Raw genomic sequence first — 15,714 nt, forward strand, 5'->3', positions numbered from 1 at the left:
GTGGTGGGTGTGAGGGGTATTTTATACCACGGGGAGGGCCTCTCCTTGGTCCTTTGTCCCTCCCTCCCGCTCAAAAGTCAACTTCACGCGCCATGTTGAGCTCTTGTCTCTGCGTGCGCACGACAGTGCCTGTGTTGTGCTGGGGCCTTTTCGCTTCTCTGGATTTTTCCGGCTGGACCCGTCCGTCCGCGTTCATGCGTCCGAGCTGGGTGACACTGACCTGCGGCCAAGGGCGAGGTGTCGCGTGGGCAGGCCCGGTGCGTCGACGAGTGCGCATCGCAATGTGTCCGGCACAGTGGGGGCGATGCGCCGTGCGGAGGCTGAACATCATGCGTGCCCCCGTATGATTGGGCTGCGGTGGTCAACGACGCCGCAGAGTGCGTCGGAGTCCAGGAGAGCTCAGATGCAGTGGATGCTCACCGCATGCGTGGATCCACGGGAAATATCGGTAGGACGGTAGCTAGTAGGTATCTGCTCCTGTCGTGCATTTTTATCTGCGTTCCGTGGGTCCGTTTATGTAGACTAGTCCGGCATTCGTAGATTTATTTTTGATTTTTGAGGGTACGGCATGGGCGCGCCTATACCTCGCTCGACGCGAGTTCGATCGTAGCCTCGCCTGAAGCGAGCCCCATACTGGGCCGCCCAGGCGCGCACGAATCCACTGAATCATTCTTTTTCTGGGTCTTTTTGGTTTTTGATTTATTTATTGTACTTTAATACTTTCCGATATTCTAAACGTATATATTACAAAAATAAACTTTACTAAAATCTGATGCTCATCCGCTCCCCCGCTCGCAACCACGGCGACCTCACGCCTCCCGCTCGCCATTGCCAGATCCACCGCAGCTCTCGCCGCGCTATCCACTCGACATGCCTCCTCGCCGACGAGGACCACGGGCGCCGAGCGCGGCCGCACCCCCTTCCCCTCCCCAGTTGCCTCGTCATATCCACGAAGCCTTTCCGGAGATTCTGAGATTGATCTCACCAGTTCCGCAGGGAGTGCTCATGGTGACTGGGGCTCGGAGTTGGGTGGAGCGGGCGATCAGGATCCGCGACGCCACCGCGTCATGGATCTGGCGAGTTCAGGAGTGGAAAGCGGCGGATCGGGCGGTGGTGGCGGCGACAGACCCGAGCACGAGATCTATGGCGCTGCAATATGCGGGGACCTGTCAGAGGAGGGCGGATCTGGAGCAGAGGACCCTGGCGAAATTGATCCACGACGAGGCCACGATGGAGGAGAGGGCAAGGATGCCCGCCTTCCCCCAATCCCCGCCGGCAGCGGTTGTGATGTGGGCGCGGGCGGAGGCGAAGTCAGAGGATCCATGGAGGGCGCGGCGGTGGGAGTGCATGCTGGGGGTGATACCATCAGGTGCATCTTCGCAGCACGCATCCTCGTCGACGGCGGCCAGTCGAGATTGAGCGCGGATTCCCAAGTGGAGGTGAGGGCTCTGGAGGGGATTTCTGCTGCTACTTGCCATAATTTTCAATCCACGCCTCCTGGCTCTCCGATTCAAGTGGCACATAAGCATGAGAATCGGCGGGCGACGTCGCCGCCGGCGTTGGTTACTTCTTCTCCGGCGAGAAAAAACTATGGGGGGCGCTCTGTCACTGCATGGAGGGCCCTGCTTGTCGGGTGTGTGGTGGATGTGAGGCCCGAGCTAGAGACACTTGGCGACTGCTGGTTGGCTGGCGCTCGAAAAGGGGAGATGCCCAAGCAGAAGACGCTTCCTACAGATCCTATAAGAGAGAGCAAGGCCCAGTCTGTTCCCCAAGCTAGGGTTCATCTCCGTCGCCGCTGCAGGGCTCCTCCTGACTCGCTAGTGTGGGTCAGGAAAGATTTGTTTGAGCGTGGAGAGTTCTCTGCCAAAGATTGCCACCCTGTTGGAGTGGCTGATCACCTGCCCCTTCCGAAGCAGTTCATTTACTCCAGGGATTGTTGGGCTAGAGAGCACGGGAGAATTCCATTTGCTGTTGTGGTCAAAAGGATGGCCGGAGCTGGAAGAGAGGGTTCACGAGGAGGGAGATATGCAGCAGGGAGGGGAAGAAATGAGACAGGGCGTGGTGGGACTGCTAACCCCAAATCATCAGGAGGAGGGGAGACGCAACACCAGACTGCTCGAGCTCCTGCGACCCAGATGCCTCCCATCTCTATCTACTCCAGGCCACCGATTGTTCCTCTGCCTCAACCGAATCATATGTTCTCACAGGGCCAGATGTATGCAGGATTTCCACCAGGAGGATATGCTCAATTCCAGGGTGTAAGTCAGTGGCCTATGCAACAGCAAAAATTCCCTTATCAGTTTCCTTTGCAGCCAGGCATGCTGCCATACCAATAGCAACTACCTTTCAACTCCGGGAGCTCGTCTGGTGGCAATGGCCCAGCTTTACCCTCTGGATCTAGCAAAAACAAGAAGAAGAAATATCCCAAAGGGGGGGGGGGCTGTGGACAACAATGCTGATCAGACACAGAGCAACAGTGATGTGGAGGGGAGTGCACCTTACAATGTTGATCCGAAGTTCATTGGAGCCATATGCTATAACTGTGGACTGCCTGGACACTTTGTTGGGATGTGCTCTCTGCCCAGGAATTGTTTCATCTGTAAAACTGCTGGCCATCATATGGATGTATGCCCCACCTGGTATAAGCCATACCCTGCTGCACACTATTGGGGGAGTGCTAACACAGGCCTGGGGTTCTTCCATGTGGAAGCTGGAGATGTTAGTGATAGCAATTGGCTTAACTTTGGAAATGTAGGCTTAGTGGTTGTGGAGGAAGGGAATATCACAGGAGATGAGCTTGGGCAATGTTTCACCGAGATGTGGAAAACCAACTGGGCATGGCAGATAAGACCATATGATAAAAACAAATTCCTGGTGAGGTTCCCCCCAAATAAAAGAATTGTTGAGCTTGCTGAGTACCCATCCATGAATCTAAAAAGGAAGAAAGCAACTATATCTTTCATGAAATGGGGAGGAGAAATGCCAGAATATGACTCCTTGACAGAAACTTGGATAGTAATGGAAGGATTACCCCCAAAGTGGATAAGCTGGAGTGTTATAGCTCAAGTGGCATCCATTTTAGGGGTTCTGGTTAATATTGATTGGCACATGATATTTACAAGCTTTTATGAGAAAGTGAGAATTCAAGTTGCAGTCAGAGACCCCAGCAAAATACCTACTGATAGAGTGGTGGAAATTCAGCACGAGCTGTATCTGTTGAGGTTTGCAGTGAAAAAAGATGCTAAAGAAAGCTCCAACTCTGACAACCCATCTGACCTTGCTAGCAATAAGATTGAGGACACCAATGTCAACAGTGATGATGATCTACTGGGAGAAGAAATGGAAACTGAGATGGAAAAGTCTGGGAAAAATATTAATACCCCAAGGCCCTCTGCTGCTCCTAGAGGATCCAAATCAAATAGCAACAAAACTCCTGGGGCTACTATTGAGATTACTACAGGCTCAAAAAATCAGAGAGCTCCACTGACCAAAAGCTATTTGGAAGTGGTCCAGAAGAAAACTAGAGATGATTTTGGAGAAAGGTTGCTACCTAGCTTTGAAGCTGTTGTAAATCAAAGTCATGACAAGGCTGTTGGTCTAAAAAAACAAAACTGCTGTGAAGTGGGGGCCTATAGAAGCCACCAGAATGAGTGACAGAATCAAAAGAGATGGAAAACCTGCTCTGACCAAGGCCCAAGAATTGAAGCAGAAGAGAGACTTGGAGATTCCTAAAGGTAATAAAAGGAATACTGATTCTTTTACCTGCTTACATAATGAGCTTTTACTTAATATTGCTAAATCTTCTGGTATTAATATGGGAGATGACTGCTTGACAGCTGCTCAAAATGTTGAGATAATAAAACAGGTTGAGCTAGACAGGTTAGCTAAGCTCCAAGACAATAACCCAAAGATTTTTCTCCCTCCTCATATTGATATCACAGGAGAGGAATTTAATTGTGTTGAGCCTGATCCCACTGGCAGAGATAAAAATGGGGATAATACACATAATAATGTGCATGATACCTCAGATGTGCCATGGGTTGAGGTGTCTTCCCATAGGAAGAGTAAAATTAGGAGGAGACTAAAAATTTAATCATGATAGGTGTATTTTGGAATGTCAGAGGACTAAATGGATCCTCCAAAAGCACTAGGGTGCAGGAGCTCATTAGAGCACATCACCCTAATTTTATTTGTCTTTCTGAATGAAAAAAGGAAAATTTTACCAGTCCCCAACTAGAGGCCATAGATGTTGGCCTTGAATTTGTGTGGAACTGGCTTCCAGCTGTGAATACTGCTGGAGGGGTGTTGGTGGGTGTGAAAGATGATGTGTTTGAAATTTTTAGTTATGACATTCACATCTTTAGTGTTGCTCTTATGCTGAGAAATAAAATAGAAAACAACATATGGAGACTAATTTCTGTGTATGCTTTTTCTTATGATGCTTTTAAACTAGAATTTATTCAAGAGCTGCATAGTGTTTTTGATATGTGGGATGGCCCTACTATGATAGGTGGGGATTTTAATCTAGTCGGAGAGGCCTGTGACAAAAATACTGGTGAGATAAACCAGCATTGGGCAGATCTCTTTAATGACTGGATTAATAAATTTGGCCTTATTGAGCTCAAAAACTCAGGGAGGAAATTTACTTGGGGTAACAACTAGGATTCCGTAGTTATGGCCACTTTAGGTAGAGTCTTCATTACTGTGGAGTGGGAGAGCTTACATCCTAATATTCAGGTGAAAGCTCTGCCTAGAGTGGCTAGTGATCACACTCCTCTGGTGGTTGATACCTGTGCCATTAAGATCCCTAAAAACAAAATGTTCAGGTTTGAGAAATGGTGTCTTGAGGTGGAAGGTTTCAGGGAAGTGGTGATCAAAGCTTGGAATACTGAGTGTCACTTAGTTAAAGCCATTGATATTTGGCAGTTCAAAATTAGGATTACTAGAAATGCTATTAAAGGGTGGTGCATCAATTATGAGGCTGCCCAAAATAGACAGAAGCAATCTCTAATTGCTGAATATAACTGCCTTGATATTATTGCAGAATCCCAACCTCTTTCCCCTAACTTCTGGAATAAAATTAAATCTATTTCAGGTGAGCTGAATGATATCTAGACCAGGGAAGAGATCAAAGCCAGGCAGAGGTCCAGAGAGAGGGACATCCTGGAGGGAGAACATAATACTGGATACTTCAAGGCCATTGCTAACCAGAAAAGGAGAAAAAACAAGTACTGATGCTGGAAGGAGAAAATGGTCCTGTGAATGATCCTAAAGGTATTCTAAATGTTGCTGTTAAATTTAAGAAGTTATTTGGACACCAAGATAAAATTGACATCACCTTAGAAGATGACTTTCGGGGTGATGATAGTAAAGTTACTAGTGCTCAAAATGATATTCTTAACACCCCTTTTACTGAGCAAGAAATTAAGGAGGCAGTCTTTGGCTCTTATGCTGAGGGGGCTCCTGGACCTGATGGGTTCCCTTTTTGTCTTACCAGCAATTTTGGGATGTTATTAAGAATGATTTTTTTGCTCTGTTTAGAGACCGGGAGAAAGGTGAGCTAGATTTATTTAGACTCAACTTCTCTCTACTTACCCTAGTTCCTAAGGAGGTGGATGCTGTCAAACTTGAAATGTTTAGACCCTTGGCTATGACTAATTGCAGCTTTAATTTTTTTTCCAAGTGTGTCACCAATAAGTTTGGCCCCATCTGTAATGAATTGATTTACCCTAATCAAACCACTTTTTATAAAAGGCAGGTTTATTGTGGAAAGCATTGTAGCTGCACATGAAATAATTCATGCTGTTCATGCTAGGAAAATGTCTGGTTTTGTTTTCAAACTTGACTATGAGAAAGCTTATGACATGGTAAATATAGAGTTTCTAGTAGATATGATGTCCACAAGGGTCTTTAGCCCTGGCTGGATCAATAACATTAAGTCCTTGTTATATAATGGATCTGTTGGTGTCAGGTTAAATGACATGAACAGTGACTTTTTCTTGGCTGGTAAGGGCGTAAGGCAGGGAGACCCTGCTTCACCCCTACTGTTTAATCTTGTAGCAGATGTCTTCACTAGAATACTAGACAAGGCATCTTCTAACAAGTTTATTGAGGGATTTTTCCTCCCTCTAATCCTGCTGGAGTAATCAGCCTGCAATATGTAGATGATACTCTCCTTTTTCTAGGCAATAGTTTAGACCAGGCTAAAAACCTAAAGTGGCTATTATCTTGTTTTGAACAGATCTCTGGCTTGAGGATCAACTTTCATAAATGTGATTTGGTCCCCATTAATATTAATTCTGATAGGGCTAATATTTTTGCCCAAGTCATGGGTTGTAAGCTGGGAAGTTTTCCCATTAGATATCTTGGAGCTGCTCTTCACTACAATAGACTTAGGAAAGAGGATCTTCAACCAGTGGTTGACAAAATTATTAAAAGAGGGGCAGACTGGAGAGGGAGGCTCCTGTCCTTTGGCAAGAGATTAATACTAGTACAATCCTGCCTGGCTAGTATCCCTTCATATTTGATGGGGATAATTAAATTCCCTAAATGGGCTATAGCCCTGATCAATTCCCAACTGGCTCACTGTTTCTGGGATGATTATGAGGGGCATTTTAAATACCACCTTGCTAATTGGGGGTCCCTAGCCACTAAAAAGCATTTTGGTGGTCTGGGTATAACTAATTTCGCAGATTTTAATCTTTGCCTTCTTGCTTCCTGGGGCAAAAGATATATCTTAGATGAGGGTAAGATCTGGAAGAATATAATTGACCATAAATATAATATTCATAATCCTAATATTTTTGCCTGCTCTAGTGTGGGAGCCGAATACTCTGGGCTATTAAGGCCACTAAATTCGGGTATGCCTGGAAGGTGGGTAATGGCAAGAGTATTAGATTTTGGGAAGATTGCTGGTGTGGTGAGACTAATCTTGCTACTCAGTACTGGGGGCTTTACTCCATTGCTGTGGACCAGCATGCTACCATTGATGAGGTTTGGGATGGGGTCAACTTGAAGATTAATTTCAGGAGATGTTTCTCCTCCAGCATGATGATTGACTGGAATAACCTTTTTGAGGAGATTAAAACTCTAGTTCTGATTGACAGACCTGATACCCTTGTATGGAAATACGAGACGAAGGGACTGTATGCAGTAAAATCCTTTTACAATGTTGTTAATTTTAGGGGGATCCTCCCTGGGAATATTCCTGTGGTGTGGAAAATAAAAATACCTCCTAGAATTTAATTTTTTCTCTGGTTGATTGCACAAAATAAACTCTTAACCAGAGACAACCTTTGCAAGAGACAACATGTTCCAGATATAACTTGCCTTTTTTTGTTCTGAACATGAGTCCTCTTGCCATTTATTCTTTTGTTGTGTTGTTGCTGCTAAACTTTGGAGAGTAGTTAGGGAAGCGGCCAATATTGATATTTGTGATAATATACACAAAACGCTGGAATGCTGGGTCAGCAAACTTAACACTGCAACTGCCTTTGTGCAAGCTGCGGCCCTGTGGGCTCTCTGGAAAAGCAGGAATGACATATGTTTTAATCGATTGACTTGGATGGGTATGCAGGTGATCGTCAGGAAGACTACAAAAAACCTATCCTTATGGGAGGTGGTCTGGCCAGATGCTGCCAAGCCGGAGCTAAAAGATATCGTGCGGAAGCTGGAGCAGATGGCAAGAAATCCCCCATCCCTCCTGTGGCCAGATCCAGGTTGATTGGGGGAAGATATGGGGGGAGAACTCTCTGGGAGCGATCTGATCATGCTTTGATATACCTGGCGCCGTGGCAACCTCCAATTCATGTAAATGCGTGGAGAGGCGACTAAGGGCTGGAGCTCCGTCCTGTTTTACCTTAGCTTCTTTCAGTTTTAGCCTTTCTATCGTCGAGGGGAGTTTCCCCGACGGGCATGTTGCTCTTTAGTTTCCTAAGCTTTTAAGCTTTGTAATACTTAATTGATACATGACCGTGTTCTGCTGGGTTTCATTGTTAATGCAATGGAGCCGGGGCTAGGCCCTTTTTCTCTAAAAAAAACTTTACTTACAATTTTGAAAAATGTTAATCATGCATTTAAATTTTTTAAACATGTACATAAAATGTTTCCAATGTATACACAGAAGTCCAATGAGTATGAAAAAAGTAGACATAAAAATAAGTTTTTAAAATTGTTAACTATTTATTTAAGAAATATTAAACATGTATATATTTTTCCTGATGCATACAAAAAAATATAATGTGTAGGAAAAGAGTAGACATACATAAATATATGTGTTCAAAATGTTAATCATCTATTTAAAAAATGTTCTTGATGTATAAAAAAATGTAAAACGTGTTATAAAATAATTGAACAAAAAACATAAATTCCTAAAATATGATTGTGTATAAAAAATGTTAAACATGCATAAAAAATGTCCCTGATATAAACCAAAAAAGTAAAATGTGTATGAAAAAAGTAGTCATCAAACACAAATATTTGGAAAAAAATGTCAGTCCTCTATTTTTCAAAAATGTTAAACATACAAAAAAAATGATCTGACGTATACGAAAAAAATTAGAGCATTTTTAAAAAAGTTTGAACATGAAAACATAAATTTTCAAAAATGTTGATCATGCATAAAAATGTTAATCATATATTTTAAAAATGCTAAGCATGTATTAAAAATGTTCCTGATATATACCGAAAATGTATAATGTATATGAAAAAAGTAGTCATCAAACATTAATTTAAAAAAATATTAATTATGTATTTTAAAAATGTTAAACATGTGAGAAAAATGATCCTAGTGTATACGTAAAATGTAAAAATGTGTATGAAAAATGTAGACTTGTGTTGAAGGAAAAACGTAGAAAAACAATGAAAACCAAAGAAACGAAAGAAAGAAACACCTCAGAAACGAAGAAAAATGAAAAGCCTGAAGAGAGTTGTGAAATCCATCAGAAAACGAAGAAAAAAAACAGAAGACAAACGGCGAAATCTAATGAAACTAAGAAAGAACAAAAAAATAAAGAGAACAGAAAAAAATCAAAGAAAGAAACAAAAGAAACCGAAGAAAAACTGTGCAAAAGAAGAAAAAACCGAGGAAAAACATAAGAAAACCAAAAAAAGAAGAAAAAGAAAACACATTGAAGACTAAAAAAACTGCAGAAAATACAAAAAAAAGAAGCCAAACCCCGAGAAAAAAACCCTCACAGAAAAAATAGAAGAAAACCAAGAACTAAAACCAACGAATGAAACTCAGCGAACCCGAACAAAACACAACGAATGACAAAAAAACAGACGAAATGGGCCGGCCGAGTAACTATAGTGCGGAGACAAAGCTTTAGGCGAGACGGAAGGAGAACTCGCACTAAGAGTGATATAGCTCCTGCATTCGTAGTGGAGGTATTTCTAAAGCTGGCCATATGGGCCCTCTCTTGCCGGTTGGCCCACATGCATGTATTTTTTGGCCCGTCATGGGCCTGGCAAGGTACATGTTTAAAGGGCTAGGGTCACGGAACAAGGCTGATCCCGAAGGCCAGGTCAAGCCTTAAGAACCGACACAACACGACCCTTTTAACTATGGGACCTTTTTAGGCCTCTTTGTTTTGCTCTTTTGACGGCCATGCTGTTTTGTCCTTTTCAGGTTTGTTTTAGCTTTTTAACGCAAGCTAGCCCACAACCATGACGTGTCGGACCAGTCATTTTAACTTGTGTGTCGGGTTGTTCTTTAAAGTCAGGCTTTTGGGTTGGTATAACACTACCCTTTTATAAAAAGGCTATCACGGGCCATGTCGTGCCAGGTCTTTTATAGTCGGGCTGGTCTGTGTGGAATCTGTCAATACTCAACAATTTAGGTTTGGAGCCCATACTGAACAATTCTTCCGGATTTATTTTAGATAGCATACTGGCATCGAAGAATCTCCTTGCAACACTGCAATCGGGAGGCTAATTATGTGGCGCACAATGGATAACATCTTCATTTATTTCCACACATATCTTCCGGATGATGATAATGTATTATGGGTCGTGCTGATCTAGTGAGGGATCACTTTGCGTCAAATGCATTATATCATGCTTCCTATTTTAGGCGAAAATTCCGGATGCACTGAGATCTTTTCAACACCATTGCAAAAGCTATGGAGAAGCATGATCCTTTGTTTCAACCGAGAAGGAATGCAATGGGAGTAGCAAGTAGAAGTCCATAGTTGAAGATTACCCAGCCATGCGAGTCCTTGCTTATGATGCCCTGCCGATGCCATTGATGACTATGTTCGCATTGGGGAAGATCTCATCCTGGAGTGTGTGAGACGATTATGTGATGCTCAGATCATAATCTATGGACCGGAGTACTGGATGGCTCCCGTTGATGGAGACACCGAGAGGCCCATGGTAGAAAATAAAGACACAGGTTGCCCCAGGATGCTTGAATCTATTGACTGTATGCGTTGGACATGGACGATTTGCCCCGTGGCATGGCAAGGTCAGTACATAGTGCATTTTGATGATCCAACAATCATTCTTAAGGCATTTGCATCACATTATCTCTGGATTTAGTACACATAATTTGGATGCCTAGCTATCACAATGATCTTAATGTCCTCTCATGATTTCCTCGTTCCAAGGCTTGTTACCGGTGGCATATCCACGTTGCAACTACGTTGTCAATAACAATGAGTACATCAAGGGATACTACCTAGCCGATGACATCTATCTTTCATGGGCCATATTTTGTGTAAGACAATCCACCGTCCTAAAGGCAACAAGGAATCTCACTTTGCAACTATGCAAGAATCTGCTAGAAATGATGTTTACAAAGCTTTTGGCGTGTTTGGATGACGCTTTGTGATATTCCGTGGCTCCGCTGATTATTAGAAGTCCGAGACCTTGTGGAAGATCATGACAATATGTGTTATATTTCACAATAAGATCATCGACGATGAGAAAGAGGACCCATAGAACTTTCAATATCTTTTCAATGGAAGTCGTGGAGCCGGAACATAACCCAAATAGGACTGAAGCCTTCCCGTGACGCCCGGATAATTAAGATACAATAATCCCTTGCTAATGATGCCAGGTCATCACATTACTGTTGCTAATCCTCGGTTGATCCAAATCACAATCCAAATTCAAATTTAAATTAAAGTAAAAAAACAAAAGTTTTCAAATGTCAAAACTAAAATGTGCAAACTATGGCAATTAATTCATAAGTATTATTGGTGAAGAACCCACATATTTATAAAAGGTTTAATTGCACTAAAATAATTAAAACAATGATATTAACTATGAATTAAATGCCTTTCCATTTATGAAAAATTCAAACAAACTCAAAAGCCTCCCAAACTTTTTGTGGCAGTGCTAGATAATGCAAGGTATTTATGTGGCCAAGTCCCACTTTTTACAAAATATATTTGCTAGCTAAAAGAAAATGCAAAAAGAAAAGAACAAATGAAAAATAGGAAGAATAAAAAAGAAAAGGAGAAAACAACAGGACTTCCCCCTCACTGGGCCTCGGCCCGGCTGGACCGCTGGCCAGCCCACCATCCCCGCTGGCTAGCCAACTAGTGTGTGCAAAAGTATTCTGCCATATCATTTAAATTAAATCTATTAATCCAGGAAATGTTTAAATCTTTGAAAAACCATAGAAAATTCTCCTTAACTCGGATGAAAAGGTCTTCTACATGAAAGTTGCTCAGAAAAATATGAAGAATCCAGATACACTCTCCGTTCATCTCCCACATGTCCCTAGCATAGCGAACATGGAACTGTCCCCCTCCGGTTCGTTTGTCCAAAAAATGCCAAACTTCGAGAAAACTTTCCCAGTTGTTTTCCACCTTCGCCGATATTACCTAGCACTGCGTTAGAACATCCCTAGCGCTGCTTATTTTCTTGTCATGCATAGTATTGCACTTGTTTGCTCTGTATTTATTGTTTCTTCCCCCTCTTCTCTCCCGTAGACCCCGAGACCGCAGCTGATGCCTGATAACCCACAAGTATAGGGGATCACAATAGTTTTCGAGGGTAGAGTATTCAACCAAATTTATTGATTCGACACAAGGGAGCCAAAGAATATTCTCAAGTATTAGCAGCTGAGTTGTCAATTCAACGACACCTGAAAGACTTAATATTTGCAGCAAAGTATTTAGTAGCAAAATAGTATTGAAATAATGGTAACCGTGGCAAAAGTGACAGTAGCAGTTTTGTAGTATTTGTAACAGTGGCAACGGTAAAGTAACTAAGCAAGATAAATATGTGAAAAGCTCGTAGGCATTAGATCGGTGATGGAGAATTATGTCGGATGCGATTCCCATGCAACAGTTATAACATAGGGTGACACCGAACTAGCTCCAGTTCATCAATGTAATGTAGGCATGTATTCCAAATATGGGCATACGTGCTTATGGAAAAGAACTTGCATGACATCTTTTGTCCTACCCTCCCGTGGCAGCGGGGTCCTATTGGAAACTAAGGGATATTAAGGCCTCCTTTTAATAGAGTACCGGACCAAAGCATTAACACTTAGTGAATACATGAACTCCTCAAACTATGGTCATCACCGGGAGTGGTCCTGATTATTGTCACTTCGGGGTTGCCGGATCATAACACATAGTAGGTGACTATTGACTTGCAAGATAGGATCAAGAACTCATATATATTCATGAAAACATAATAGGTTCAGATCTGAAATCATGGCACTCTAGTGACAAGCATTAAGCATAGCAAAGTCATAGCAACATCAATCTCAGAACATAGTGGATACTAGGGATCAAACCCTAACAAAACTAACTCGATTACATGGTAAATCTCATCCAACCCATCACCGTCCAGCAATCCTACGATGGACTTACTCACGCACGGTGGTGAGCATCATGGAATTGGTGATGGAGGAAGGTTGATGATGACGACGGCGATGGATTCCCCTCTCCGGAGCCCCGAACTGACTCCAGATCAGCCCTCCCGAGAGAGATTAGGGCTTGGCGGTGGCTCCGTATCGTAAAACGCAATGAATCCTTCTCTCTTATTTTTTTTCTCCCCGAACGTGAATATATAGAGTTGGAGTTGAGGTCGGTGGAGCTCCAGGGGGCCCACGAGATAGGGGGGCGTGCCCAGGGGGTAGGTGCGCCCCCACCCTCATGGCCAGGGTGGGCTCCCTTCGGTTGATTCTTTCACCAGTATTTTTTATTATTTCCAAAAATATTCTTTGTGAAGTTTTAGGTCATTCCGAGAACTTTTATTTCTGCACAAAAATAACACCATGGCAATTCTGCTGAAAACAGCATCAGTCCGGGTTAGTTCCATTCAAATCATGCAAATTAGAGTCCAAAACAAGGACAAAAGTGTTCGGAAAAGTAGATACGATGGAGACGTATCAACTCCCCCAAGCTTAAACCTTTGCTTGTCCTCAAGCAATTCAGTTGACAAACTGAAAGTGATAAAGAAAAACTTTTACAAACTCTGTTTGCTCTTGTTGTTGTAAATATGTACAGCCAGCATTCAAGTTTTCAGCAAAGATTATGAACTAACATATTCACAATAACACTTAGGTCTCATGTTTACTCATATCAATGGCATAATCAACTATCGAGCAATAATAATAAATCTCGGATGACAACACTTTCTCAAAACAATCATAATATGATATAACAAGATGGTATCTCGCTAGCCCTTTCTGAGACCGCAAAACATAAATGCAGAGCACCTCTGAAGATCAAGGACTGACTAAACATTGTAATTCATGGTAAAAGAGATCCAGTCGTAGTCATACTCAATGTAAATTAATAGTAATGGATGCAAATGACAACGGTGCTCTCCAACTGGTGCTTTTAAATAAGAGGATGATGACTCAACATAAAAGTAAATAGATAGGCCCTTCGTAGAGGGAAGCAGGGATTTGTAGAGGTGCCAGAGCTCGATTTTTGAAATAGAGATAAATAATATTTTGAGCGGCATACTTTCATTGTCAACATAACAACCGAGAGATCTCGATATCTTCCATGCTACACACATTATAGGCGGTTCCCAAACAGAATGGTAAATTTTATACTCCCCCACCACCAACAAGCATCAATCCATGGCTTGCCCGAAACAACGGGTGCCTCCAACTAAAAACAGTCCTGGGGGAGTTTTGTTTGCAATTATTTTTATTTGGTTTGAGCATGGGACTGGGCATCCCGGTGACCAGCCATTTTCTCGTTAGTGAGGAGCGGAGTCCACTACTCTTGAAAATAACCTGCCTAGCATGGAAGATACAGACAACCCTAGTTGATACATGAGCTATTCGAGCGTACGAAACAGAATTTCATTTGAAGGTTTAGAGTTTGGCACATACAAATTTACTTGGAACGGCAGGAAGATACCGCATATAGGAAGGTATGGTGGACTCATACGGAATAACTTTGGGGTTTATGGAAGTGGATGCACAAGCAGTATTCCCGCTTAGTACAAGTGAAGGCTATAAAAAGACTGGGAAGCGACCAACTAGAGAGCAACAACAGTCATGAACATGCATTAAAATTAATAAACATTGAGTGCAAGCATGAGTAGGATATAATTCACCATGAACATAAATATCGTGGAGGCTATGTTGATTTTGTTTCAACTACATGCGTGAACATGTGCCAAGTCAAGCCACTTGAATCGTTCAAAGGAGGATACCATCCTATCATACCACATCACAACCATTTTAATAGCATGTTGGCACGCAAGGTAAACCATTATAAACTCCTAGCTAATTAAGCATAGCATAAGCAACTATAATCTCTAATTGTCATTGCAAACATGTTTCATTCATAATGGGCTGAATCAGGAATGATGAACTGATCATATTTACAAAAACAGGAGAGGTCGAGTTCATACCAGCTTTTCTCATCTCAATCAGTTCATCATATATCGTCATTATTGCCTTTCACTTTCATGACCGAACGGTGTGATAATAATAATAGTGCACGTGCATTGGACTAAGCTGGAATCTGCAAGCATTCAATACAAAGGAGAAGACAAGGTAACATGGGCTCTTTGTTAAATCAACAATAATGCATATAAGAGCCACTTCAACATTTTCATTATGGTCTTCTTCTCTCGACCCCCAAAGAAAAGAAAAGAAAAAACTATTTACACAGGAAAGCTCCCAACAAGAAAAAGAAGAACGAGAAATCTTTTTGGGTTTTCTTTTAATTATTACTACTACAGGCATGGAAAGTAAACTAGCTAAAATCTAGAACTAATTTTTTGTTTGTTTTTTTCTTAAGCTTTTTCAAACACACGAGAAGAAAGTGAGAAAAAGGAAAATAAACTAGCATGGATAGTACAATGAAAAAGTATGAGCACCTACAACTAGAATGAGTGTGTGAGCATGAATGTAATGTCGGTGAGAAATACGTACTCCCCCAAGCTTAGGCTTTTGGCCTAAGTTGGTCTATGCCCATGGATCAAAATGGTCCTCTCCAGTGTACTGAGGAGGATCCTCGGGGTGCCACTGGTTGGCGAGCTCCTCCGGATCCTACTGATAGACCAACTACCGATAAGGGTCAAGTGGTGGCTCCGGCTCAGCCTCTGGAGCAGGTGTCACGCTCAAGTATGCATGAATAGCCTCCGGCAGAATGAGGTACGTGCCTGAAAATATGTTAAACAAAGAGGGCGCATGCAAAGTAATAATCTCACAATAATTTTTATCAAATATCAATTTATACTTAAGCATCTTCTTCTTATCTTTAACAATAAAATCATGTGCTA

The 15,714-nt window shown here is 42.4% G+C and overlaps 1 protein-coding gene across 3 annotated transcripts; it reads left to right on the forward strand.

Moving 5' to 3' along the window:
* The first annotated feature begins 754 nt into the window (after positions 1-754).
* Positions 755-8,051, forward strand: LOC120976828 (uncharacterized). Of its 3 annotated transcripts, none has more exons than XM_045235005.2 (3): positions 755-3,734; positions 5,121-5,274; positions 7,577-8,051. In XM_045235005.2, exon 1 carries the CDS (start codon positions 2,374-2,376, stop codon positions 3,652-3,654), a length of 1,281 nt encoding a protein of 426 aa, XP_045090940.1. In that variant the 5' UTR covers positions 755-2,373; the 3' UTR covers positions 3,655-3,734; positions 5,121-5,274; positions 7,577-8,051. The 3 variants fall into 3 exon arrangements, with proteins under 3 accessions (XP_045090940.1, XP_073366938.1, XP_040260304.1); XM_040404370.3 differs by having other exon boundaries at positions 756-3,734; positions 5,096-5,274; XM_073510837.1 differs by lacking the exon at positions 5,121-5,274.
* Positions 8,052-15,714: the final 7,663 nt, after the last annotated feature.

The sequence above is a fragment of the Aegilops tauschii genome, chromosome 3 (assembly GCF_002575655.3).
Source record: "Aegilops tauschii subsp. strangulata cultivar AL8/78 chromosome 3, Aet v6.0, whole genome shotgun sequence".
NCBI classification, from domain to species: domain Eukaryota; kingdom Viridiplantae; phylum Streptophyta; class Magnoliopsida; order Poales; family Poaceae; genus Aegilops; species Aegilops tauschii.